The sequence below is a fragment of the Kryptolebias marmoratus genome, linkage group LG17 (assembly GCF_001649575.2).
Source record: "Kryptolebias marmoratus isolate JLee-2015 linkage group LG17, ASM164957v2, whole genome shotgun sequence".
Classification (NCBI taxonomy): domain Eukaryota; kingdom Metazoa; phylum Chordata; class Actinopteri; order Cyprinodontiformes; family Rivulidae; genus Kryptolebias; species Kryptolebias marmoratus.
Window position 1 is genome coordinate 20,886,920 of NC_051446.1, and position 24,552 is coordinate 20,911,471.

Here is a 24,552-nt window from a genome sequence, read left to right on the forward strand (position 1 = left end):
AAAAGCTAAGACAAACAATTTTATTACGTATTAATAATGGGCTTCCAATCCTAATAAAACTACAATAAGCAAAGCAAATCTGTAAATTGAAGAGCAGAACTGACTTACACAAGAAAGAATTTACAGTCTTTTTTCATCTCTTATTCACTAAATCATGTAGACTTGTTTCAACATAAATAAGTGCTTATTTTTATTCTACATTATTCATTTATTACTTACAGAACAGGGCAAACAGTAAAATCCTATTTATAAAGTAAAGGAAATAAGTTGTTCTTTTTTATATAAACTAATACAAATTACATCAAAATGACCTTCTAATCTTTACATGTCCTAAAATATGATATTTAGGTGTTAATTTTATTTAATTAAATCTTTACCTATGCAGTGCTGTGCAAAAGTTTAAAACCAGGCTTCCTGAAGGTCTTTGAACGTTTTTCTTTGGATTTTACCAGCTTTTTCTTTCCTTTTCTGTCCTGGTTTCGTAACTGACCGTGACAGCGGTGTGTTTTGTTCCACAGGTATCCATTAAAAATGTAAATTTGGAGTTTTAATTAACTGTATGAGCCTTTTTATGCTCACTTTGTCCATTGATCAAATCACCGCTTGACCGACTCCAAACCCCAACAGTGTGGTTCGTTGAGTCGTTTTGTTACAACGCTTCCGATTGGTTGCGGCTGTAAGATGTTATGAAACGCCGCACGTGATTGGTCGAACTGACGTTCTGTTCTTCTTTTTTTTATTATTATTCTCGCGATTGTTTCCCGTGTGGGTTAATGGCTCCTCCTGCTACGAAGAGAGAGACGGAGCTGGCACCGAGCGGCGAAACTGGGTAGTTGAGACACCACGTAGAAAAAAAAGAATACATTTACACCCCAAATACCAGTGTGTTTTTAGCACATTTGCTTTAGGGGTGTCTGGGAAAAGGGTTGTCTCGCTGGCAGTTTCAGTCGAGGGCAACATTTAGCAGCGGGCGGTCGAGGATAGCGGTCTATTTTTCGACAACCAACTCCCCAGATGAACTCCCTCAGAGCCACCAACAGGAGACCCAGGCGAGTATCGAGGCCGCGCCCGGTGCAGCTCGAACGAAACAACGGGGACAGAGGTAAGCTAGGCCACGGCTGGCTAATGGTCTCGCACAAAAAGCCCCGGCTCGTTAGCCCCGATCCCGGTCTTTACGTAACCACGGCTTGCTCAGCGTCGCCGAGGGGGCGGCGGGAGCTTCAGTAGGAAAACCCGAGGCTTCTCGCTCCGTGGCTCAGGCCAGGCCGGGCTTTGTTTGGCTTGAGTAATCGGGAGGTTAGGAGGAGGTTGGGGGGGTTGTCTTCGTAATGTCGTATGTAGCTACAGGGACGTCGTATGTGGCTCGTATTTCTCAGCTGGAGGCAAACGGAGCGACTTTAACATTTAACGCTTAATCGGCGAGCTTCTTCGCCCGCTCCGGCTGCTGCATTCCCAGCTGTCACAGCCCCCTTTCTGCGGGCGTGAATCTGCGGACTGCCATTTTTGGGGTGTAACGTTAACAAAAAAAAAAAAAAACAAAAAAAACACACACACACACACACACAACCAGCTCCAGACCCTCAGCGGCTCCGGCTCCTGGAGGCCACACGCAGATCAGCTGTGTCATTTTTTGCCGTGAACCATTTTGTCTCGCCGGATCGTCCTCCCCCACCACCTCCACCTCCCCACCCCGGCTGCCGGTGCCTGCTGCTGGTCGCGGCTCGATTTGTTTACACGGCGGATTTGCCAGCTACGCAGTTCAGTTCGTAGCCATTAGCCGCTCGGGTCTAATCTGCTCCATCCCTGGCTTTTATTTTTTATTTTTTTGACAGCGCCACAAAAGAGCTGCGTGACTCTGCGTGGCCAGGAGTTGAATCCACGCTGGCCAGAAACTAAACACGAATAAAGGCTTGTTTGGCTGCAGAGAAGGCATCTGCCATTACCAATCACCAACCTTTGTCTGCCTTACAAACTATTAGACTCGATGTAGCCTGCGCAGTGTGCACACAGTGTGAGCCTAATGTATATGCATTAAATTGTGCTTAAATAAAAGGTGCCCTTATTGCATTTTTAATTGCAGCTTTGTTCATGTTAGGGCCTCTCTGTGTGTGTGTGTTGAATGGGTTGTATGCATAAGAGACATTTTTTTCCCCCCCCTCTCAGATGAGGAGGCTCCTGCAGCAGCTGCAGCAGAGATGGCCATCGAGGAGTCCGGTCCAGGTGCTCAGAACAGTCCTTACCAGCTTCGACGCAAGACCCTGCTTCCCAAGAGAACCGCCGCTGCCTCTGCCACCGCCTCTGCCTGCCCCAGCAAGGGCCCGATGGAGGTTAGACCGGAGCTCCCGTTTGCGTTTCGTGCCGATGTCGCTGCAGATTGGGGTGTCTGCAGGATGACTGGTGGAAATGTTGTGCCATACAATCATTGGGTTTTCTGATTTAAAGCATCCTCCTCTGAAGCAGCAGTGATAGTTTTCTTTTGAGTCACTTGGAGTTTATATCCCTCTTATCCTCTTTTATTTTTTATTTTTTTTAGGGAGCTTCCACTTCATCAACAGATGCCTTTGGCCATCGAGCCAAGCGGGCACGAGTGTCCGGTAAGACCCACGACCTACCAGGTGTGTTCAGCCCCTTAACTGAATCAGTGCTGCTTTTTGTTCTACACATATATATATATATATTTAGATAAAATAGCTCATCTCTACACTTCATTGTCCTTGAAGTGTTAGGATTTGTGTCAGAATTATATTGTTTTCATGTACTGTGTGTCTTTTAGCAGCCCCAGCAGAACAATATCTGCAGCAAAAGCTTCCAGATGAGGTCGTTTTGAAGATTTTCTCCTACCTCCTGGAGCAGGACCTTTGCCAGGCTGCTTGCGTGTGCAAGAGATTCAGCCAGTTAGCAAACGATCCCATCCTATGGTGGGTGCTGCCGAGCGCATAAGAGCTGCTTTATTCTCATTTCGTTCCTTCCGCTCGTCTGGGAAAACGGTCAGCCGGAGTGTTTTTCTTTTTTCCCTTCTTTATCTAACTAGGAAACGGCTATACATGGAGGTGTTTGAGTACACGCGTCCCATGATGCATCCCGAGCCAGGCAGGTTCTTCCAGGTCAGCCCCGAGGAGCACGAACATCCAAACCCTTGGAAGGAGAGCTTCCAGCAGCTGGTGAGTTGCTGTAATCAGTTGGTTTTGCAAAGCATCACATAACCTTTTTTACTACTTGTATCATCACTAAAATTAAAGAACGGCCTCAAAGTTTTCTGCTTATTGTTTCTTTTGTTTTAGCTTTTGTCCATTTCTTTGAGTTTCACGCCTGTTGTTGAACAGTGCTATGCAAACAAGCTGGACTTTGACTGCTTTTAATATGCTTGCAAGGCATGGCTGTGATGATTAAAAACGTCACATTTGTTTCTGTGAAGATGGTTTATTTGGATAATTACAGCAGAAACACTCATGGTGAAGTCAAAACATTTGACTAATTTCTCACTAATCATTTTAGCTTTTGCAGGTATCTTGATAGTTTCTGCCAACTGGCTTATATTTGTCGAATCAAGGTGCCAAAAAGTGGAAAATGTGACGCAAAACATCATTATCTGTGTTGTACCCGTGTCAGTATATTGTGTCATGGTTGGTTTAAAGTCATCTGATAGATCTGCTGGATGGTTAAGCACAGGAAGCAAAACACTGAGAACATATCTGTCACATAACACTCCCGAGCCTTTGCTTGTGAAAATTAGATTTTTAAAGTCGCATACTTGCTGCCTTTATGACCTGCAGTGTTTGTAAAGAAATTAGTATTGCACCTAAAGAGTTTTAGTTTCAAATTCAGCTTTTTTTTTGTATTTGATGAAGGGTTGTAGTCTGATTGCCAGCTTGGATAAAGATCTTGTTAACCCGCAGCAACTTACTCTGATCTTTGCGGCTTCTGTGTTGCAGTATAAAGGTGCGCACGTAAAGCCAGGCTTCGCCGAGCATTTCTACAGTAATCCTGGCAGATACAAAGGCAGGGAGAATATGCTGGTAAGAGAAAAGTCCTTCCATTATTGATGGTTTGCATTGCAGAGCTTCTTTTTAAGCATGGACTCACCTTTCCAAAGTGCCCCCCTGATGAATTTTAAGCATGTGTTTGCTCCACCTGAAAGTGTTTCCCTGTTCCTTCCTCTAACAGTATTATGACACCATTGAGGATGCGCTGGGTGGCGTTCAAGAAGCCCACTTCGACGGTCTCATCTTTGTTCATTCTGGCATCTATACCGATGAGTGGATTTATATAGAGTCCCCCATCACCATGATTGGTGCCGGTAAGCATGTTGCTATCTATCATTAGGAGGTACTGAAGATTTGATGCCTCTGCCGCGTGCAATCAATGGCTCTCTTAAGAAGGCTGATACGCACTCGGCTGCGTGAGTTCGAGGGATTTAATGAGCGGTCTCTGCTTTGCCCTCAGCTCCCGGTAAAGTAGCAGACAAGGTCGTCATAGAGAACACCAGAGATTCGACGTTCGTCTTCATGGAGGGCTCGGAGGACGCGTATGTGGGCTACATGACCATCAAGGTGAACGCATCTCTTCGTTCTTCTTCTATCGTTTAAACTAACATGAAGAATGACAGCGAATGGTTTTTGTTCCACTGTTTTTGGTGAGGGTCATTCTTCGTGAAACAGCATTTGTGTAGTAGGAAAGTCCGGCGATTTTATTATTTATTCAGCGTTTAAAAACAACGCGCCTCTCACTTCGAAGCTCCTGCGTTTCTAGGAGCCAATATGTGCTTACAGCAGCGTTGTGCTGTTTGGCTTTGCAACTAAAACTGCAACGCTATTGTCTGTAGAAGGTAAATGTAATATAGTTGCTTTAATATAGAAGTTTTAATACCACCAAAATGTATTTAATTGTTGTTGTTTTTGTGACAACCCCAACAGTCCCTGAAAATTTCATCACAGTCTGTTCATTAGTTTTTGTATAATCTTGCTAACAGACAAACCACCTTGGCGGAGACTCGCTGCGCCTATAGACATAGAAAAGAGGCAGCGGGGAATGTTTTCTGCTCATGGAGGAAATGAAAACGTCCAACCAAATTATTTTTCCTGTTTCGTAGTAGCTGGATATTGTCAGATCAGCAAATTTAAATTTAAGGCTCTTTCACGAGTTTCACTTAACTGTCTTTACCTTTTTGTATTTAAGTTAAGCGTCACTGCAAAGAATAATAATGTTCATGTGTTATTACCTGAGTGGTATCCTGCAGTGGCTCGGAGCTGGTGGGAAGACAGAAGTGTTGTCAGTAAGCTTAGCCTCTGTCTGACCTCAGCGTCTCTTCTTTCTTCAGTTTAATCCAGACGATAAATCAGCGCAGCACCATAACGCCCACCACTGTCTGGAGATCACCGTCAACTGCAGCCCGAACATCGACCACTGTACCATCCGCTCCACGTGCACAGGTACCTCCACAAACACACACACACACACACTGACCTCTTGTTTCAGGGCCAGAATGTAGATGAATCCTTTTATTTCTGGTATTTTAAACTTAGACAGTATCTGCTGAAAGGATGTTATGTGCATAGCTCTTGTGTTTTTGTGCACTTTTTGTTGAGAAATTCAATTATTTAACCTCTTATTCATTTGTTAAGATTTTTCATTTAGCCCTGAAACTGTAAAAAACAATTAAAATGAGTTTTATAAGTTTTAATTGGTACAATGTACATGTTAGGTTTAATTTGATTAATTAGTACCGAGCTAGATTATTTCAAGGAGGCTGTCATTGTAGTCGTCATTTAAAGATGTTGTGCTCAGTTTTCAGGCTGGTCTGTACACACTTAAGTAAATAATTTACATTTCAATTCGGCTTAATTGTTTTTTGAAGAAAATACCAGACTGCTTGCGACATATTTGGAAAGCAGTTGATGAATTTGATCTTTGGAGATGTTTGCAGTCCGTTGTGCATAAATAGCTGCTAAGTAAAGTTTGTACACCTTGTAATCATAATTAAAGCATTTTTATTTTCTGTATGTAATGCTGGAAATTGCGGAAATTTGGACCGTATAAAGCCAAGTGGATTAATTGGCGCCAGCCTCGCATCTTTATTAGGATAATCAGAGATGCACGGAACTGAGAAACGCTGCAAAAGTATTTTTAACAAGTGTACAACAAGACGAACTGTGTCTAAATAAACGTAAAATTCAGGTCTGTTGCTACACCAACAGCGCAGTGTGCAAGATAAAGGTTCAAATAAACACGAAATCTTTGTTTTCACTGAAAGAAACGTGTTGATTAAGAACCACGTCTTGAGGAAAACCAGTTCTATGAAACACTAATTGGAGCAGAGAAAAGTCAGAAAGTTTTGGAGTATTTTTTTTGGTGTGACAGGAAGAGACTGTAACCCCAAAAACATACAAAGAAATCTCCACGGGCGAGAAAATCTGTTTTTAGATCAAATATAGTTTCATTTACCCTAGAATTTGGGCTTTTTACCGAACAAAGACATTACGCCTAAACATCGACTAAAGTAGTAAAGTATAGAGTGATTGAAGAAAAGTATATTTGTGTATGTATTACTGATTTAATCAAGTTGTTTCACTACCATTTACTGAAGATCAAATGTCAATGGATGAGTAATCGGTTTAGAAATCGTTTTTCGTTTTCTTTGAACTGCAGGTGGTGGTTAGTTTCCAGACAGCCGTTCAAGTTCTAATAAACATGATAGAAAGCTGCTTAAATAAGATGACATTCGTGCCCCGTGGTTTTTGTTTTGTGAGCTGAATGTGTTTGAGCGTTTGGTGTGACACTTGTTTGTGTTCGTGTTCAGTGGGTTCAGCTGTGTGTGTGAGCGGACAAGGAGCCTGTCCAACAATCAAACACTGCAACATTAGCGACTGTGAGAACGTGGGACTGTACATTACGGACCACGCGCAGGTAAAATGAAACGCATTTTTATCCTCCGTTTTATCTCAAATGCGCTTACGTTCTCTTTGCTTCTATTTTGCTTGCAGGGCATTTACGAAGATAATGAAATCAGCAACAACGCGCTAGCGGGAATTTGGGTGAAAAACCACGGGAATCCCATCATCAGGCGCAACCACATTCACCACGGACGAGATGTGGGAGTGTTCACGTTCGATCACGGCATGGTAACAACCGCCGGCTCTGCCAGGTCCCGACGTTTTACAGGAAGAAGACTTCTCGGTCGCCCTAATCGCTCCGCTCTGTGTTTCAGGGTTACTTTGAGAACTGCAACATCCACAGAAATCGCATCGCTGGCTTCGAGGTGAAAGCCTACGCCAACCCTACGGTTGTTCGCTGCGAGATCCACCACGGCCAAACGGGAGGAATTTACGTCCACGAGAAGGGGCGGGGCCAGTTTATAGAGAATAAAATCTATGCCAATAACTTTGCTGGCGTGTGGATCACATCCAACAGTGACCCGACGATACGGTAAGAGCACACGCTTTTCTGAGGACATCTTTTTTTAAAAGCTCAACTCAAAATGTTTCATCTTGTTTCCATTTTTTCTTTTTTAACCATTCAGGGGAAACGCTATATTCAACGGTAACCAAGGAGGGGTGTACATATTCGGAGACGGGCGAGGTTTAATAGAGAGTAACGACATCTACGGTAACGCCTTGGCTGGAATCCAGATCCGAACCAACAGCTGCCCCATCGTAAGGCATAACAAAATCCACGATGGACAGCACGGCGGCATCTATGTGGTAAACGCACTTTTCAGCTCTCAGATGCTCCTTTTTGCTGCACAGCGAGAACAGATACGGTTCCCAGTTAGCTGAAACATTCTGCTTCGTTTCGCAGCACGAGAAAGGCCAAGGAGTGATCGAGGAGAATGAAGTTTACAGCAACACGTTGGCTGGGGTCTGGGTGACCACGGGCAGCACTCCTGTCCTCCGCAAGAACCGCATCCACAGCGGCAAACAGGTACAGTTAGGGACGCACCGACGCTGCATTCTTTTCCAAACCGGGCACAAGTATGAATAAATGCCGTTACGATTAGTAGAACCTCTAATTACAAATGTAATTCATTCCAATAAATGATTTTCATGTATTTTGAACACATTTTCAAATTTAAAACTAATGGAAATGAAAGTAACCCCTTCCAATAAAACAATATTGTCAATAATGTTAGTTTAGCTTTTATGTCGTGTTGTCCAAACTTGGTAATAGAACATCTTGACGTAGTTATTATGTGAAGAACTTAAACATTAAGATTTAAAGATGACTGTTTGTTTCTTGGGGAAATAAGGGAATGTATGATATTCTAACAAGATGATGATCTTGGGTAAAAATAACATGATTTTTGCAGTATTGTGATCACACTTTTTAAATGTATTTCTTTGATGTTTAAGGAGCAAAAAACATCCTTTTTCTGGCCATGAATTAAAATGTCCTCTTGTCTCTTCCAGGTTGGCGTATATTTCTACGACAATGGGCACGGCGTGTTGGAAGACAATGATATTTACAATCACATGTACTCCGGTGTCCAAATAAGGTAACAGCCCTTACTTACATAATGGAAGACAAACATTTTAAAGCAGGTTCTTCTGCATGAAAGCCTTAGGATGCACATCTATGAGGGATTTTTTTGTTTTGTTGTTTTCACAGGACGGGGAGCAACCCAAAGATCAGACGCAACAAGATATGGGGAGGCCAGAATGGAGGGATTTTAGTCTACAACTCAGGTGCGTGTTTCCTTCCGCCGCTGCGTTCTGGCATGCAGCTAGCTCCTCCTCTGATCCCGCTGTCGCCTCGCAGGTCTGGGCTTAATTGAGGACAACGAGATCTTTGACAACGCCATGGCCGGGGTGTGGATCAAGACGGACAGCAACCCCACTCTGCGCAGAAATAAGATCCACGACGGAAGAGACGGGGGCATCTGCATCTTTAACGGAGGCAGAGGTGCTTAAACGGACGGCGCATATCATCAGAAAGATCCGTTTCTGCGTAGCTCATGGTGGGTTTGTGTCGTCTGCAGGTCTGCTGGAAGAGAACGACATTTTCAGGAACGCTCAGGCCGGTGTGCTAATCAGCACCAACAGCCATCCCATACTCCGCAAGAACCGGATTTTTGACGGCTTTGCAGCAGGTTGGCTCCGCAGACTCTTCAAGAACGCTAACGTTTGAGTTCGTCCTCTCTCGGTTGACAGTGTGCTTCTCATTTTGATCATCCAGGCATTGAAATCACCAACCACGCCACCGCGACTCTGGAGGGCAACCAGATCTTCAACAATCGCTTTGGGGGCCTGTTTCTGGCCTCGGGAGTCAACGTCACGATGAAAGGTCGGTAGGAGGTGATTGGTGAACTTGGTAAGCTCGGCTCGGCCACAGATCCGCTCACTAACCACCTTCGTTTGTTTTGTTTATCTCAGATAACAAAATCCAACATAATCAGGATGCCATTGAGAAGGCGGTGAGCAGAGGACAGTGTCTCTACAAGATCTCAAGCTACACCAGTTACCCCATGCACGACTTCTACAGGTAAACCTTAAAAAAAAATCAGGTTGTACTGCATGTAAAACCTATCCTGCATGTTTTAGTTGTTTCCCTGCAGAAGCCTGTAGGTGTGTCAAACCAGAGGAACGACTAAAACCTGCAGGAGAGTGGCCCTGCAGGACCAGGACTGGGGACCCCTGATCTAAAGATACCTTTCATTTATTTACACCTACTGTCTAAGCAGTTTGTAGATGCTTTAAACGTTTAATTTTGTTTTCTTTGTTGTCGTTTTAGATGCCACACCTGTAATACAACAGATAGGAACGCCATCTGTGTTAACTGTATCAAAAAATGCCACCAAGGACACGATGTAGAGTTTATACGGCACGACCGGTAAGCCTTGCCTGCTTTTTTTTTTCCCACTCACTGTTTGTCACTTATTAGAAACAAAACTGCATGTTTAAACTTAGAACTTGCCCTCAGAGATTCAGACCTTTTCTGTGATATTTTAAAGGTAGTACTGAAGTTTTATTTTGGACTTTACTCTAGTTTGCTGAAATAAAATTTATGAAGTAATGCACCTTCAGCCGACACAAAATCTGAAAGTCTTGAAAACGAATTCCAGCAAAGACCTGAGATCATCTACTGCATGCCGAGTTTATTGCTTTGGTATTTGTTAATCACATTATTAGTGCTAAAATAATGTTTTATGCTTTTTAGAATCTTAAAAGTTTTTATTTCTTTAAAGAAATTTACAATGACGTAATTTGTAAGAGAATGTTCCTAAAAATGCAAGTTAATCTTTTCTTTTTTTAACGTTGCGTGTTGGTATAACACAAGTTTATTCCTTTTAATTTGAGGGTTTTAGGCATTGGGGAATCAGTTTAAATGACATAAAGGGGAAAAAATATTGAAATTAATGAAGTTCAAGAAGTAAAACTGAGTGGAAAAACATCAAACATCCAAATAAAACTCTTAAGACTTGATCTATTGCTGGACGAGAATTTTCAAAATGACATCTTGTTGTTTGTTTTGTAAGTAAAATCTAAAGAAATTAGGGATTTAAGAGTTTTGGTGCGTCTTATCACCGTTTAGAGGAGATAATTCCTGTTTTAATTGGTTGTCAGGGTAAAAGGGGAGCTTTAAATGTCTTTAACCTTTACACGCATGGTGTGCTCCAGGTTTTTCTGTGACTGCGGAGCGGGGACGTTGTCCAACCCGTGCACGCTGGCCGGAGAGCCCACGCACGACACGGACACTCTGTATGACTCGGCGCCGCCCATCGAGTCCAACACGCTGCAGCATAACTGAAGGCGTCCGGCTGAGCGAAACGCCCTCAGATAAGCATACACACAAAAAAAGAAAACACGTTACATTGCACACGGCCACACACACAGTTCCATGCACGCATCCACCAGCAGCTAAAAGGAGCCCAGAGAGACTCTGATCGTGGCGCTCTCGGATTGGGATCCAAGCGGAAGAGGCTGCCAAGAGGAAGCGGCTTCCTCTGGCTGCAGCCGGACTCGCTGCTGCAGGTCACCAGAGGGAGCTGAAGACGAAGTGACAGAACGGCCTGAAGAGATTCCTCCCCGGGAGTTATTTCTCACCGCAGTCTGTGAACGGAGGAGATGAGAGAAGGGCTTTCTTGTGAGGGGCTGATGAAGGTCAGCTGGTGGCACTTGAAGCACGAAGATCTGCCCCCACCCACCCACCCGGTTTTATCCTCTTCTTCTTATTCTTCTTGACAACTGCTGTCCAAAAAAAAGAGAAACAAAAAAAATAGGACTTCCTGCTTCCTCGCAGCTGCCAACCCCGTTGGATGCTCAGACAGTTGTAACTAGGCAATGGATGTGTGAATGTTGCGCTGTGTGGATAAAAAAACAAAAAAACAACATAATTGTGTGTCTGATGGAGCACTTGGGCCTTTTTTTAAAAAAAAGAAAAAAAATGTTCTGATCAATGAATTTTATTTCAATTCTTTCTCATGTAGTTTTGTATTTTCAAGCAAAAAGCTGACTGTATTTGAATGTCTTTTATTTTATTATATATTATAATTATTATTATTTTTCTTTGGTTAACGTCCCCACTCCACCCCTCCACCTCGTCGAACTGCAGAAACTCAAACGTCCCAGTGCTGAAATTCTTTCTGTGAAAGAGAAACTCGTTTAAACACTATAAAACCCTCTCCTGCGTGTTAGTTTAAATGACAGGTGGAGTGGCTCCACGGTTGTATAAAGAGGTGTGTAAATGTGCTTGTGTACAGTGCAAGTTGTGCGAGTGTGTGTGTGTGTGTTTATATGTTGATCCAGTCAGTGTTTTGTGGAGAGGGTTTCTAATAGGAGGCAACCAAGCTCCTTTTTGTTTTTTTAACTGGAACTAAAGTCAGTCTGCAGTCGCCCCCTCCCGTCCTCCCCTCCTCCAGTGTATCGTGGTGACTTTGGCTCCTCATGCAGCCTGAATCGTATGCATGTATCATAACATCTAGACTTAATATATTGTGAAGTATTCAATAACCATTATGTAGATGCTAGTTGGAATTCAAAAAGGGGTATACTTTCTTAGAAAGACAAAAGAAAAAAACGAAAACTTGCCATTTCTAAGAAAATAAAACTTTATTAGATCAAAGACGTCTGTGTTTTGTTTCAGCTGGACCTTGTGTAACTGCTATCATCTTATTAACTTGGGTGTTTGTGGCTGAAAAGTCGACGCTTGAGTCGTTTTGCTGGTTTGATTTAACCCTTTCAAAGCCACGGGGGTCACCGGTGACGCCGCGGCACACGTGTATTTCAAATTACCGCAACTCCTCGCTACTTTGTGCAATTTTATTCGTTCAAACTGCCCCTGAAAGCTGTGAGACGGGGCTTTCTGGTGCTTTTACTCCCATGTGGGGTTATGGTTCCCCACGTCTTGATGGATAATTTGCACCAAAAGGAGTCGCCAGAGTAATAAATCTGCAATGGATTTACAATTTTTAGATAATTTGATAGTTGATGTGTGAAAAAAAAACTCCTAAAAACTTAAAAGTGTGATTGTGTAGAAACTATAAAACATTAAAACGCCAGCTCGGACATGTAAAAGTCCAACTTTCCGTGACTCAGTTAAATATTGAATTGTTTTGGTCTTTCTGAGCTGCGAAACATTTAATCACGTTTCACCGAAAACATTTTTTCTTGCAGTTTTTGGTTAATTTTATCTGCAATGTGCAACAGACTGCCACTACAAAACCGCAGCACATTATTTCCAAGCAAGAAGCACATTTTGGTGTATACTTTTTACGATTTATTTCAAGGCTTTGCTGCAAGATTCGGGACATATTTTGGACAGGATAGGAAGAAGTTGACTCTTAGCTTCAGACAAAACTCTTAAAAAAATGAGAAAAAGCAGCAGAAACCAACTAACCTGAGTTAAATGTTTAAAAGCTGCATGCAAGTGTTGTATGAAATGTGTTTAGCTCTGAATTAACTACCAGCTGAGTAAATTATGAGCATATTAATTAATCTGTAAACTAAAAATGTTTATGGCAGAGATAGACGTAAACCAGCAGGGGGCAGCATTTCTGCTATTTTGTCTTGTTGGAATGTTAGGATCTCTTAGTTCTAATTAAAGAAAGAGGATGAAGAGGGGGAAAAAATAATCCAGTGGTTGAATAACGAAGTATTTAGTTAAACGAGCGACATGAACTCATTTTAACAGCTCAGTGGGAACACCTTCATACAGTTCTGCGTGAATATGGAACATTTTTAAGAACAATTTCTCAGAGAAAAAACATTTTGTTTAAAGCAGTGGTTTAAAGTCCAGGCTGGGTTTGATCTTTTTCATCAGTAACTAATTTATTTAAAACCAGGGCACTGGTTTTTAAATCTATTTGCTTAGCAGCCCTCAGAAGTAATGACTTGTTTAAATTAACCACTGTGACTTTAATTAACTTGAGTAATAAATGAAGTACACTCACCTGTATTGAAGCATAGAGGTGTGAGTATAATGATGTGGGTGTAGAAGTAACCCATACCTTAACTACAGCAAATATAGTATTAAAAAGACAAATTAAGAAGCTACAGACTCCAATTAAAGCATCCAGTCAGTCTTCTATAGGGGAGAGCCTTGATTACTGTAAAACTCGCAGGAATTGATGCAGAACACAAGCTTGACCCGAGTTTCCTGGAAACCCCGATCAGCTGACGGCGTGTTTGTCTCGACACGGCGAACAGTGCCGTTTCAAATGTTTGTGGATCGCTCCACGTCTGGGAGACCGCGCCGTTCTCAGAAGCTCGAGCGTCCCAACGTGGGACTCAAAGCTCGTTTTGAGCCCAAACGTGTTTTTAAAAAGGCTCGGCTAACAAAGATGTTCTTCTGATGAGAAGGGAGGACATTACAGAAGTTTTCAGTTCGACCTTGGACCTGGAAGACGCGTTAGCGCTCAGAGTACGCGTCGTGATCAGTTACTACCACACCCAGCTTTAGCTCGGCATCTAAAACCGAGTTATAGCCCTTTACGTGTTCGCTAAGGTCAATTAGCTGTGAATAGAGTTGACTTCAAAAGCTGAGGTTTAGGAGGTATTTTGCTAACAGACAAACGGGGGTTGATGCTCAGGGCTATGGGTGACGCTCGGAGAGTCATGAATGATTTTCAGCGATTAGCGCTCCAATTTTTTGCTCAATATCTGTAAAATCTAAAGAGTTGTAGCCATTTTTGTGTTTCCAACGCAGCCAGCAAGTGATCCTAAAGACAGCTTGGGACAAGATGGAACTGGAACCCATCTTTGATTGGTCTGCTCTTTAAGTTAAGACCCAAATGGAGAAATCTGGACAATTAGAATCACATATTTACCGACAGAATGACGTCCCTAAATGCAGGTGAATTTAACACCTTTTCGGGCATAGGAGTATATTTATCGGAGTAAGGAACTGGACACAAGCCGTCTCCTTTTCCGTGCGTCAGCTCAGACTTCTTCAGGGGAAAACTTGAATTACACACAGCTAAACCCGTGTTGCAATTTTATCAAATGTGACCAACAGAGGAAACATTCAAGAACGCAGCCCTGACAGCAGAAAAGCCAACACGAATGAATCGATGAGAAGTGTGGCGAACAGCTAAACATGGCCGCCCCCACATTATACAGGAGTTCTTGGAAACCTCAGCCGGATAAAGACGAGCTTGTTTTGACACAGCGAGCTTCAGAAAGCGGCGTTTTAAACCCCAGAAAGTCCTGGTTTATTTATAAAGACCAACTCTTTATTGAAAAACTATACAGGAACTCTAGTTTGGTTTTTCTCGGCTTTAGGTTGAAAAATTAGGCGGTTTTTACAGAAACGCAGCGAGCGAGGAGGCCACTGATGTACGCGTTCTTGGACACCAACTCCTGCTTCATTCTCCTGAGTTCCTCCTTCACCTCCTCCTCTGTCATGGTGGCAACAGGAAGACACTTCACCTTCTGCAGGAAGTCCTGGATCAGATCTTCTCCCTCCTGGAAACACAGCAGAACGCCGTCTTTAACGTGTCAGGAAGTCCAAGTCGTTATTTACGGCGGAACTCTTCAAAACAAAGCCCTACTTGTTTGTCCGTGCGCCGTCTCTTGGCCTCCGGCTCCCCCTCCTGCTTCAGATGATCCCCTGCAGGTTCCTGGAACTCCTCCAGCTCCTCCGCCTTCTCCTTCGCCACCGCCAGCACTGACGCGGGGAAGCACGCCAGCTCGGCAACATGGATCCCGAAGCTCTGGTCACACACGCCTGAAGACACTTCAGTTCGTTAGCTTGTTTGTTTGTCAGTATTTAGACTTCATTTACCAGATTAGTGAAGTAAATCAACAGTGTGTTTCTTATTTATGACAGTTAGGTGCTGGAGTCGAGGTACGACGGGCCAATCAACATTGTATTTGTCATGTTAGCAAAATATCTCATGAACTACTGGATGGGCTTTAATGAAACTCTCAGACAGTTATCATTAGATGTAGAAAGTATGAACTTTCATGGCTCCCATCTCCTGAATGAGACGAACATTTTGATACAGTTAGATTGCAGAAACATACAGGAAGTGGCTCAGGAGGTCGGGGTTCGCCCTGTAACGGGGGGGTTGCCTCAGGGCAGCTGTGGCTACAATGTAGCTCACCACCATCAGTGTGTGGATGAGTGGATGAATGGGTGAATGACCGAATGCAGTGTGAGGCACTCTGGGGTCCTTGGACTAGATAAAGTGCTTTACAAGTGCAGGCCTTTATGGACAAATAAAAGAAAACAGGAAAACAAAAGTGTGGGTGCTGAATTGTAACTCAACAGAAAATGTTTGGGTAAAGAAAAAGCAGGGAAGGAGGAGGAGGAGGACTTTGTCGCCCGCCGACCTGCTCTGACTCTGTACAGCATGGTGAGGGTGTTGTGGGACGTCAGGGCGGTGACGTGCAGGTTGTGGACGGTGGGCTGCTGCATCGCCAGCGCCGTCAGCTCGTGGAAGTGAGTGGCAAACAGGCAGAAGCAGCCGATCTTGGAGGCGACGTGCTCGCTGATGGCCCAGGCCAGCCCGAAGCCGTCGTACGTGGACGTCCCTCGGCCGAGCTCGTCGATGATGATGAGCGAGCTCTCCGTGGCTGAGCTGCGGGGACGGCGTGGCGCGTGAGAAAATTGGCGCGCGCACGTCATTTGCTTTCAGCGAAGGTGCGTTTGTCCTTACCGCAGAATGGCAGCGGTCTCCAACATCTCAGACATGAAGGTGGACACCCCTTTCACCTGGCTGTCTCCAGCTCCCACTCGAGCCAGGACGCTGTCAATCACACTTAGCTCCGCCTTTTCACATGGCACGAAGCAGCCAATCTGCGCCATCAAAGCGATCAATCCCACCTGCCGGATGAACGTCGACTTGCCGCCCATGTTCGGTCCTGTAGACATGATGAAGAGTTAGCCGTAAGTCGACCCAGCCTCTCGTCTTCGCTCTGCCGCGGCGTCTCTCACCCGTTATAATGTAGAAGCTCTTCTCGCCCTGGACGAAGGTGATGTCGTTCGGTATGAAGGCGGTGTCGGCGTCCGTCTCCATGCAGGGATGTCTAGCCTGCAGCAGCTCCAAGCGCCTGCAGCCGCCATCTAAGATCCGGGGCCGGACGTAAGGGACGGGAGCGGAAACGGCCGCCACGGCGAAACTCGCCACGGCGTCCAGCTGCGCCACGACGTCATTCAGCGCCTGCAGGGGATCCACGTAACCTGGAGTTGCATAATCATTCAAAATTCTTTAATGAATTATCACTGACAAGAGCCTGGAGTGTGTTCAAAAAAAACTTTTAAATTGATTTAAAAAAAAAAAAGAAACTGCAGAAAACCTAAACCTCACCAAAGCTAATTGAAATTAGAAAACTTGAAAAGATGTTACAGTTTTTGACCTTTGGAGGAAATGTGAAATAAATCAATTTCTTAAAAGCCACATAAGGGAGTTTACAGATGTTAGCGCGCATTTTTTTCCACGTAGCGAAGACACCATCGAATCTTGTGTTGGGTAAAATCGATGCCACGCTGATGAGGAGCATGTGATAAGAATCGGTACCTGAGGCGATGTTAATGATCTCCTTGACGATGGCGTTCTGGGCCTCCTCGTACTCCTCCCTGCTCTTCGTGTACTCCTCATTCAGAGAGCTCAGCTTGCTGCAGACACGTGAAAAAAATGGGGGAAGGAGTGGGGTAAAACAAAAAAAAAATTAAAAAATAAATAAAAGGTCAGGCCCGTCAGCTGACAGTCAGAGAGGGCTCATCCCGTGCTGACCTCGGACGTGTGACGCAGCGGGACGGACCTGTTTGTGAAGCGGACGCCGTTCTTCTGAACGTCCAGCGTGGTGAACTTCTTGTTGTTCCTCAGGCTCTTCTCCTCCTTGCACGTGACCCTCAGGTAGAAACCCAGCACGGCGTTGGACTCCAGCTTCACCGTCTTACCGGCTTCCAGACCTGAAGCGCAGAAAGACCCAACCGCTCGCTCAGATTACAACAGCAAAGCCTCATGTTGAGAAACGACGGGGCTCATAACATCACGCATGATCTCATGCCTCAGGGTCAGGGTTGTGTTGAGAAGGACTCTCAGCTACTTCCAAATCAAACTTCAGCTCAATGTCTTTAAAACTTACAGCGTTGCAGCCATTTTGAATCAGCTGTAGATGTACGTCCGACAGTTACTTTCTGCAAGCGTCATTAAAACTCATCCAGACATTTCAGTAACAGACAGGCACAAGCACTTATGCAAAAATTGTTCTTGTGAACTCAATAACTGAAAACACAGATTTCTATGTTTACGAGGGCTCCATAAAAAGTCTTATCAAGTTTTTTATTAGGCATAGATTAATAAAATATATCAATCTAAGCTAATCAGAATCTTTGAGATTCTGGCTGATTTTTTTATGTGAAATGACAGAAGGTTAGTTTTTTTTTTTTAATGTGCAGCTTCCAAAACAGCAGCAGCCAGGTGCTGATAATCAAACAAACTGATCTATAAAAGCAGATGTTTTTTGTTAGATAACACCAAGGAAGGAAGAAAGTCATCAGCAAGGATTTTAGAGATGTGGTTTGCAGCTGGCAAGTTGAAACTATTTACAAGATAGTTGCCAAAACTCAAAAATACTAATAACTAAAAAACAAACATTACATTTAAAGACTTCACAGTTAAATGTTCAGGTTTGTGGCAGTTCGTTTAGGCAACTTTGGAAGATTTATCAGAAAAAAAAGCCTCTTTCTCTTTTGAGAGGTTTTTGGCAGAACAACTTTGTTTTGCAAAACAGCAGCTAAAGAAACCACAAGCCGTCTGATAGAAGCTGTTCTTTGGACAGACGAGAACAAAACGAAGACGTCTGATTACAACGACGTGTCACAAAACGTTCTTCGGACAGCTGGGAACAAAGATGTCTGATTACAATGCACGTCGTGTCATCTGGCAAAAAAAAAAAAACCCAGCACATCAGCACAAACACCACGTGCCAACTGTCGAGCACGGCGGTGGAAGGCGGTGATATGGGCTTGGTTTGCAGCCATGATCTGACTGGGAAACTCTTAAGAGTCTGATGTGAGGCCACCTGTCCGATCAGGTGATCCCAGCAAACTCACAACAAAATGGCTGAAAAGGAAAAGAAGTCCGGACCCTAACCCGGTTCAAACGGAATGACGGCGGGCAGAACGCCAGCAGATACCAGCGAACCAAAACTGCTCCTTCAAAAAGTGAGACTTCAGAATATCGTAGCTAAAGATTGTCCTCGTTTGGAAAGACGATGTAAATAACTATTTACATCCCAGTTTTTAACATTCCGCTGCTAGTCGAACGATAGAACTGCCACCAACAGAAATATTTATCCTCAAATATTTTAAGATTTAATTCAAGAGCTTAAACTTTCTATCAGGTCGGAGTTTAAACAGTTGCATTCAAACTCAGATCCTGTGGATATCTCAGTGATGAGAAGACTTTTTAGTCAGGCGTGATGGGAGCCAAATTTAAAGCTTTGGATACATTAGACTGCACATGACACCCACGTGGGGAGAATAATTAGCTCAGGCTTTTTGTCACAGAACTCTTAAAATCACTTTAGACAAGCAATCCTCTTAAAAACGAAGCAAAAAAAACCCCAACAGTCTATAACCTTCTCATATGAAACTGAAGCCCTTTTTTATGTTTGTGTTCATGGGATCACCTAATTCTCTGGCTGCACTGCTCAGCGCAGCCTGCATGCTTTTTTCCAGGGCGTCCATCTTTTCTCTCAGCTCACTCAAAACCGGATCAAACGACGCCTTCACCAGGAACTCGTGGTGTTCGATCTACACGGGGGTCGCACAAGGCACAGAAGAATGACACATGTAGAGAAGAAGTAAAGGCAAAAAAAATTAAACATATACATGCAAGCATTTAGAGATGAACACCTGGTTCATGTCCAGCGTGGTTTCAATCATCTCCTGGTACTTTGTGAAATCTGTCTGCAGGTCTCTGAGAGGAGAGGTGAACACCGCCTGCAGCAACACCTGGTAGCTGCCTAAAACACACACACACACGTTGAAGCGGAGGCTTAAAACACACGTTCATCTCACCTGCAGGTCTGCGCGTACCGGAGTATCTGTCCAGCGCCGCCACGAGGCCGGGGAGCTGGCTCACGGCCTGGTGGACGCGGTAGCAGTCCTGCAGGGTCGCAGTGTGACGGTGGAACTTCTTGGCCAGGCGGTGAAGGTCGGGGAAGCGGCGCAGCAGGTCCTCCTGACAAGTCTGCCGTAGCTCCGAGTCGCACACGAACCCGTCCACCAGGTCCAGCCTGTGAGCAAACATTTGTGGCGTAAACGTCCTGCGGAAGACCCCGATCGTCCAGACCTCTCCCCCCATATTATTACCTCTCCTCTATTTTGGTTTTGTCCATGAGCGGCTGTTTGATCCACTGGTTGACCAGCCTCTGCCCCTGCGGAGTTCGACACTTGTTCAACAAGCCGGCCAATGAATGAGCTCCGCTGGTGTCATCAGGGGAACCCTGGAGGAAAGCATTGAAACACATAAGATATTGATCGGATCGATCAGGACAAAATATTTAAGCCGATTTGAATTTTACTGGATTATAAGTTTTAAATCTTTGGCTGGTTTGAGCTTTCTCTCTCTTACGTTTGTTTTAGTTGGGGCTCCCATCCCTCTTATCTATTTTATTTTATCTTTTAGGAGTTTGTAAATCCAATTTAAGTTCCCACATCTACTTTGGAGACACGCCATCTCATCCTCTCACAAATTTATGATTTTATACAAAAATACGCAAACCTGACATCCTTTTCTACGTGAAACGAGCTCTAACAAGAGGAAACAGTGGCGCCCCGTGACGCTGGTCACCTTCACTGACCTGGAAGAGGTTGAGAGCCCTGACGGCAGCGTGGTCCAACCTCATGTACTGACCGAGCTGCAGCGTGGTGAGACTGAAGGAGTTGAAGTTGGACTCGTCAGAGAGCAGCTCGAGGAAGCGCACCACTGCAGCCAAACACGACATGGCCACCTGGGAATGAAGCCACGTTTAAAACCTGAAGTCAAACTTTTAGTTAACTAAAATGCTGGCACGGTCTGCACGAACAGCAAAAAATGACATCACTATCTATCTTACATCTTCCTCAGTTTATCTCTAGCATGACTTGTTTTAGATAAGTTTAGTTACATCCTAATTTCCTAGCTTAGTTTTTTTATCTGTTTATGTTACTTTTAATCATTTATTTCACTAGGATTACCTTAGCTCAAGTTATAGATAAGTTTAGTTTAGCTTTTTTTTAATTACTTTTGCTCTGTATTTTTGTGTTTTCATGCTGAACCGCCTTGTTGCTGAAAAGGGCTCTAAATTAATCTGACTTGACCATTAAACATTCAGCAGATTTGGTATTTTGAGACAGTTCAGTGAGATTTGCATGACAGATGAAGAGCACTTCCACACATTTAGGACTTGATAAGAAAAACCGCTGGTCTGATGATCACAGCTGAGTAAATTTGATTTCTTACAACATTTCAAGATTGGTTTGAATTACAGACGCATCACTGGGTGGGCCGTGTCTCGACTATTTCTGTATGAACCTACAGAACCATCAGCTTGTTGGTTTCAGATTGTCGTCAGATATGGAGCTACCTGCTTGTCCAGTTCTGGTAGCGTGTTGCTCGCCGCCGTCTCTCCTCTCTTCGACAGCAGCAGCCTGTTGAGGTCCTGAACGATGTCCTTGCTGTTGAACTCGGCTTTCTTCCTGTCAGAAACCAGCATGCCGCCTCGCTGCACCACCTGAGCAAACAACAAAAAACGCACCTCGTTTTGCGTCAGTTTGTGAGGTTTTCTGTACGCACGCGGACGTCCAGGTGGCGTCGCTCACCTCCCGCAGCTTGTTCCCATCGGCGCCGCTTTCGCCCTGCGCCAGGAGGCACTCTTTGGGGCCGATCTGGACGAGCAGCGACTCCAGGTTGGAGAAGATCTCGCTGTCGGGGAACTCGCACACCCCCATCTTCCTCTGGGCCGCGTCCACGTAGCCGACCCCGACCACCCGCTGCCCATCGGCCCCTGTCGCCAGCCGCACCGCCACAACGCCGGCGCAGACCTCCGCTCCGGTCCCGCCGCCGAACAGAATCTCCTCGAACTGAGTCAAGTTTCCCGGAGAGGCCTGCGTTCAGAGGAAGAGAAGAACACAACATCAGACCGAATATAACACAAAGAAACCTTTTATTATTAGCAGAGCTGTCTCTAGAAGGTTGTTTTCTGAAACACTTTTTCTTTTTTCTTAAAAATTCTGAGAAAAAAACTTGTTTTCACATTATAACACTAAGCACTTAATATGAAACAGTGTTTTGGAACACATTGCAGAAATCAGTATACACATGTATTTTAGAAAGTTAAAAAAAAAGCAAAGAGTTTAGTTTCGTTTGAATATTGGAGGCATGATTCAAGTGCTGTGTCTGTCTTAAACATGCGGCGATCCTTCCAAGCAGTCCAGCACCACACTGGACAAGTGATGGGTGGTTTTATTTATTTATTAACCTTTTATTTAACCAGGCAAATCCCATTGAGATCTCAGATATCCTTTTCAAGGGAGGCCTGGGCCTGAAGGTGCCCAAACATGCATGTTTTCAGTCTGTGGGAGGAAAACCCAGCAGAAAGATCCGAGGTCCAACCCGGGGCTTGAACCCAGGACCTTCTTGTTGTGAGGCAACAGTGCTAACCACTGTCCCCAGTTTTAGTTGGGTCATAGAACATAATCGCTGCAAAACAATCAGAGATCAACGTCTAATTGGTCAGAATCACTTACTTTGTAATTGGGTTTATTCTGGGCATGAAAGACAGACTAAATGTTATGAACCTGCAATGATTGACACAGAAAGGTGGAAATAAACCTGGAAAAAAAATAAGATATTCAGCAGTTAAAACGTCACCCCTGAACGACGCAGATATTGCTCAAAGCGCTACCTCCCAACCAAGGGCTACTTTACGGTGTCCTATTTGTCCTCCAAGTCTCTCTGCAGAGGACAGGAGGTCTTAAATGTGCCCTGGGTTCTGGGAAGTAAAGAAGGATCACCTTGTAGTCGATCCTCCAGTCGTGCTCCTTGCTGCTCTTGCTGTGGTTCCTGTACACCTCCACTCTGTACTGCCTTACCAACAGCAGGTCCTTCACAAAGGCTTCGAAGTTCAGCTTGCTCAGGATCACACTCTCCAGCCGGCGACTTCCTGTTGACCAGCAACAATTAGGACATTTATTATGAGAAAACCAGATATTTCCTACACCTCTGTAAGTAAACCTAATGTACACAATCAGCTATAATACATGCATTTTAAAACACAAGTTAAGCATGCTCGTTGCAAAGCCGCAGGCTCTTGTTACCTGAGCCCAAATACTTGATGACCCCGTTCGTCTTGAACACCTCCTTCGCAGCAAACATGGCGTCCTTCCCGTGCACGGTGTAGTAGTCGTTCCGGTCGAATATCCTGAACGTGGTGTCCGGTTTCTCCGGCATGGAGAAGACGAAGTTCAGGAAGCCGTGCTCGGCCGCGCCGTCCATGGAGAGGTTCTGCTTCGGCTGCACCGCCATGCTGGAATCTCCCGCCACCGACGGCAGGCAAACAGGAAGCTGCGTGGCCCTTACGTTCTGTTTCCATGGAAACGGCGCAGGCGCAGCGTGAGCGGAACGTTTCTTCTGATTCTTCTTCTTTGGTTTTATTTTAAGGGGAAAGCGGGAGGAAACATGTCCGCCACCGCCGCCTAAGCACGCAAAAGAAAATAATTGACATTTGGAAACAAATAATAACTTTATACTGAAGGTATAAATATTAACTTTTAAAGTATATTTAGACATCTTGAGTCCCCATAGTTGTCTGAATGCCGCTTCAGCCTTCACACTATTGTTTTCATGTTTTTTTTTTTGTTTTCTGTAGATGTTTTAGCAATCTAGCTAAAACTAAATAAATAAGTCCTATGATTGTTGGTTTCTCAATTCAAAATATTTATATTTATTTGTTTATGTTTAGTTCAGTTTATTCATTTAATTTACAAAAAACAAAACGAAAAAAAATACAAATAAAGTAAAGTACAATTCAAATTAAATATAATGAAAGGTAGCAGAAGAAGAAAAAAATCTTATGTCTGCCCCTTTTTCAAAAGTAATATTAATTTCAACAGTAATAAAAATAAATAAAATAATATTAAATATAATATTTACAAATATTTCCCCATAGAAATACTTTGAGATCTTTTCAGTTCCTTCAAAAAGGTCTTTTAAATCTGCTTTAGCAAACTTGCACTGTTTATGTCTTCTTTTTCTTATTTTACCTTTTGGATAGCTTTTTGATATGTGTAGCTTTCAGCAAGCATTTTGCTACTTTTGGCTAAGATTATGCTGCTTTTTAGCTAGCCTTTTGCTCATTTTACCTAACTTTTTGCTTCTTTTAGCTTTTGGCTGGCATTTTACTTTTTTTATTTTTTTATTTTTTAGTTAGCCTTTAACAGCTTTTATCATCTAGTTAGCTTTATGATACCATTATCTTTTAGCTAGGCATTTAGTACTTTTAGCTTCTAGCTACCTTTTTGCTTCTTTAAGCCCAAAATCTGTTTCAGCTTCTTTAGCAGTCATTCAGCACTCAATGTTAGTTTGCATTTTTTACAGAAAATCCAATTTCTCGTTTTATTTGTTTAGGTTTTGACAACAGTTTTTATTATTAGACAATGCAAATTCAAACTTAACTCTTTTGTGTATTTTTGTGTCTCACCAAACACCCTACTTTATTTTTTATTTATTACCCAAACAATGAAAAGTGAAGGTAATTATGTGTGAATGGAAGAATGTACCGTAGGTCACATATTGACCTTTTTTGCCCAAGACGTGGTGGCTAATGTCATTCGACAGAGTCTGTTAGGAATAAAGAGGTTTCTTCAGGAAAATAGGCCACTTCCTCTGTTGTTAACAATCTGCTCAAACACAAGAGTTTGTTTCTTTTGGAAGATTATGTGAACGATGTGAATGATAATAAACTGATGTGCTGTATTAAAAGCGTCTTTCAGAGAAATGACGTAACGGTGACCTTCCAGCATATCGTCTCATCTCAGCAACACTGTGATAAAATAATCAGAGACATCTGGGTTGAAATAAACAAAGAGGGAATTTATATATTATTAGGTCTGCATGCCTGACTGTGC

The 24,552-nt window shown here is 43.6% G+C and overlaps 2 protein-coding genes across 5 annotated transcripts; one reads left to right on the forward strand and one right to left on the reverse strand.

Annotated features, from left to right (window-relative positions):
• The first annotated feature begins 761 nt into the window (after positions 1-761).
• fbxo11b (F-box protein 11b) lies at positions 762-11,959 on the forward strand. 4 transcript variants are annotated; one of them, XM_017437307.3, is made up of 22 exons: positions 762-1,102; positions 2,164-2,327; positions 2,534-2,615; positions 2,774-2,918; positions 3,032-3,161; positions 3,933-4,016; positions 4,165-4,297; positions 4,444-4,550; positions 5,318-5,429; positions 6,797-6,903; positions 6,981-7,118; positions 7,205-7,422; positions 7,517-7,697; positions 7,795-7,917; positions 8,403-8,488; positions 8,602-8,678; positions 8,752-8,895; positions 8,972-9,082; positions 9,169-9,276; positions 9,366-9,474; positions 9,724-9,822; positions 10,611-11,959. In XM_017437307.3, exons 1-22 carry the CDS (start codon positions 1,015-1,017, stop codon positions 10,738-10,740), a joined length of 2,676 nt encoding a protein of 891 aa, XP_017292796.1. In that variant the 5' UTR covers positions 762-1,014; the 3' UTR covers positions 10,741-11,959. The 4 variants fall into 4 exon arrangements, with proteins under 4 accessions (XP_017292796.1, XP_017292807.1, XP_037836656.1 ...); XM_017437318.3 differs by having other exon boundaries at positions 2,777-2,918; XM_037980728.1 differs by having other exon boundaries at positions 2,534-2,594.
• msh2 (mutS homolog 2 (E. coli)) lies at positions 11,807-23,007 on the reverse strand. The gene is made up of 16 exons (XM_017437294.3): positions 22,744-23,007; positions 22,441-22,589; positions 21,247-21,531; positions 21,012-21,158; positions 20,247-20,396; positions 19,756-19,889; positions 19,480-19,679; positions 19,297-19,406; positions 19,071-19,194; positions 17,196-17,346; positions 16,952-17,049; positions 16,369-16,614; positions 16,091-16,295; positions 15,765-16,012; positions 14,981-15,156; positions 11,807-14,894 (listed from the first exon to the last, which is right to left on the reverse strand). The coding sequence occupies exons 1-16, from the start codon at positions 22,949-22,951 to the stop codon at positions 14,721-14,723; spliced, it is 2,805 nt and encodes a 934-aa protein (XP_017292783.1). The 5' UTR covers positions 22,952-23,007; the 3' UTR covers positions 11,807-14,720.
• Between the last annotated feature and the right edge of the window lie 1,545 nt (positions 23,008-24,552).